Source organism: Mandrillus leucophaeus, unplaced genomic scaffold (assembly GCF_000951045.1).
Source record: "Mandrillus leucophaeus isolate KB7577 unplaced genomic scaffold, Mleu.le_1.0 Scaffold2, whole genome shotgun sequence".
Taxonomy (NCBI): Eukaryota; Metazoa; Chordata; class Mammalia; order Primates; family Cercopithecidae; genus Mandrillus; species Mandrillus leucophaeus.
The window spans coordinates 1,553,407-1,556,301 of NW_012102031.1; the positions used below are offsets into that span (position 1 = coordinate 1,553,407).

At 43.4% G+C, this 2,895-nt stretch overlaps 1 protein-coding gene across 2 annotated transcripts in view; it reads right to left on the reverse strand.

The window, feature by feature from the left end:
* Window positions 1-2,895, reverse strand: part of EP300 (E1A binding protein p300) — a 97,069-nt gene that overhangs the window by 34,170 nt on the left and 60,004 nt on the right. For both annotated transcript variants that reach the window (XM_011978788.1, XM_011978789.1), the window contains exons 11-13: window positions 2,517-2,594; window positions 1,398-1,507; window positions 271-408 (exon numbers count right to left, since the gene is read on the reverse strand). In XM_011978788.1, coding sequence (XP_011834178.1) covers window positions 271-408; window positions 1,398-1,507; window positions 2,517-2,594 — 326 coding nt within the window. The remainder of the gene's footprint in view (window positions 1-270; window positions 409-1,397; window positions 1,508-2,516; window positions 2,595-2,895) is intronic.

Consider the following 2,895-nt stretch of genomic DNA (forward strand, 5'->3'; position numbering starts at 1 on the left):
ACAGGCGCCCGCCACCTCGCCCGGCTAGTTTTTTGTATTTTTTAGTAGAGACGGGGTTTCACCGTGTTAGCCAGGATGGTCTCGATCTCCTGACCGGAGATCACCCGTCTCGGCCTCCCAAAGTGCTGGGATTACAGGCTTGAGCCACCGCGCCCGGCCAAAAAATCATGTTTTCACCCACTATTTGCTGCCACTCTTTCCTATAAAAACCTACGTCAAGAGAAATTTCAAGAATCAAAAAAAAGTAAAAAATCCACTTATGAGACATACTTGAGACACTGGAGCTTGACCACTGGACGGAGCCAAAGGCATATTTGTTACATTCATTCCCTGTGATGGGAACTGAGTCTGAGGAAGGAACTGGCTCTGGTTGGAAGGCTGCTGCATACGAGGCCCATAGCCCATAGGCTGCAAAAAACACAGATCACCAAACTGCTTCATTACAGTTATTCTATAACTAAAATCATCAAAAGGTCCTAATGTCAGATTTATTAAGCAAAGTCAAAGACAGGAGTATAGGTGAAGAGGGCTGGAGAGGAGAAGGAAGAAAGTTGTAGAACAACTGACTCTTGTGCAGAAAAAGGGAAATAGCCTCACAGTTTACCTAGGTCTACTCTCAAGAAATAGTAAGAGGATGGCACAAACACACATTCTCTTGGTACACAAATATGTCTAGCACAAGGATAGCAGGTAACTTTCTTTGCATGCTCTGTTAAGTGAGGAGAGTTAATCACAATTTCATGAGCTCATGTCAGTGATGTAGTAATAACACAAATTCTAAGACCCATAATATGTAAACACAAGTGAAATCTTACAAGTTGTGGCAGAATCTGGTAGCATTCATGGTCCACAAATGCTCTAGCAATGTTATATTTCATTTCTAAAATTACCCTACACAAATTCAGGCCTTAAAAAAAGAAATCTCCAAAGGCAAAAAACTTCATAAGACAAGAAGGGGCCCCAAAGGGGCCAAGATTCAGAGGCACCAGCTAACTCTAAAGGGCAGCAGGAGGGTCGGGATCAAGGTAGAGAGATGGAGTGGTTAAGAGTTCGCATAAGGAGCAGAAGGCTAGCCTCTCTTCTCCGAGCTCAAGAACCAGGCAAATGCACCATCAACCTTGCAAAAAGACAGTTCTCTGCCTGGAGAAGGGAAGACAGACATCAGGGAAGAGAGGAAAACGCATGCAGGCCACTAAACATTGACACTCCAGGGACAAGGGCCTGGCTGTTTTCATTTTTTGGTCAGCTTTCTAGTAGAATTAAATACAGAAGAATTACAGAAGAACTAGGAGTTATGGTCTGTTTAAATAACTGTGAGCATTTATAAATTAGGAACAAACAGGATTTTCAAAATACCAGGTAAAGGCCAAAATGATTACTAAAGACGTCAAACTAACCGGGTTGAGCGCTCCAGGCTGAGCCAATTGTCCATGGTGTTGAAGAGGAGCGGTTTGCCGGGGTACGATAGGGGGCTGGGCCATGCTCATCTGGCCAAATTGATTCAAACCTGTGAATATGTGCAAAATATTAGATCTGAACGCCTTTCTGAAACTGAAGAATAAAAGACAGAATTCTTATGTCTGATTCTACATCTTTTTTTGAAACAGAGTCTTGCTCTGTTGCCCAGGCTGGAGTGCAGTGGTGTCATCTCGGCTCACTGCACGCCTCCCGGGTTCACGCCATTTTTCTGCCTCAGCCTCCCGAGTAGCTGGGACTACAAGAGCCCACCACCACGCCTGGCTAATTTTTTACATTTTTAGTAGAGACAGGGTTTCATCGTGTTAGCCAGGATGGTCTCGATCTCCTGACCTCGTGATCTGCCCGCTTAGGCCTCCCAAAGTGCTGGGATACAGGTGTGAGCCACCGTGCCTGGCCCTCATTCTGTATGATTTTATCAAGACTAATAAACTGGCTTTCAACCTTGTAAGTATAAATAAATATGTCTCACAGCAGTTGTAAACAGACATTATTAACAGGATCTTCAAACTGAATTTTACAAATATTACAATCTGCTTTTTTTTTTTTTTTTTTTGAGACGGAGTCTCGCTGTCACCCACGCTAGGGTGCAGCAGCAAGATCTCGCTTCACTGCAAACTCCACCTTCTGGGTTTAAGTGATTCTCCAGCCTCAGTCTCCCGAGTAGATGGGATTACAGGCCTGTGCCACCACACTTGGCTAATTTTTGTATTTTTACTAGAAGGCAGGGTTTCGACACATTGGCCAGGATGGTCTCATACTTGACCTCAGGTGGTACACCAGCCTCAGCCTCCCAAGGTGCTGGGATTACAAGCGTGAGCCATTGCGCCCAGCCTGCAGTTGTTTTTAAATGGATGTTTGATCATTTAATGTCACCTGCCCTGTGATCTGTCAGCCAACCTGCTCTTCACCCCCTCTTCCTCTATGGGCAGGTAATCATGACACTTGCTGTTGGTATAAAGTGGGTATCAAGGTAGCAAGTATTATCTTGCAGTACACCAGGGATTCTTTTAAAATAAATTTTTTTTTTCACTATTTACCAGATTGTGGAGTTATCCGAGGCATCATCTGGTTTGGCACACTGCCACGGATCATAGTTGGGTCAGGCAGAGGACCATCTAGAGTAAAAAAGAGAAATAAAGAAGTATCTTTGCACCATCTGCCCTTAAACAACCAAAAAAACCTCACTGCACACACAAACCCCACAAAATATTTTTAATAATACCTTTGAAAATTGAGTATGAATCACACAAAATAAAGCTCTGAACTAGACAGAAACTTGAAGAAAATGTTATTTCTGGAATACAGAAAAATGTCTCCAAGAGGATTTGTTGGTATTCCTTTATAAGCCTGGGTGCTTTCAATGTTGATAGAAAAATAAACTATTGAAGCCATTATAGGCCAGGCACAGTGGCTCAC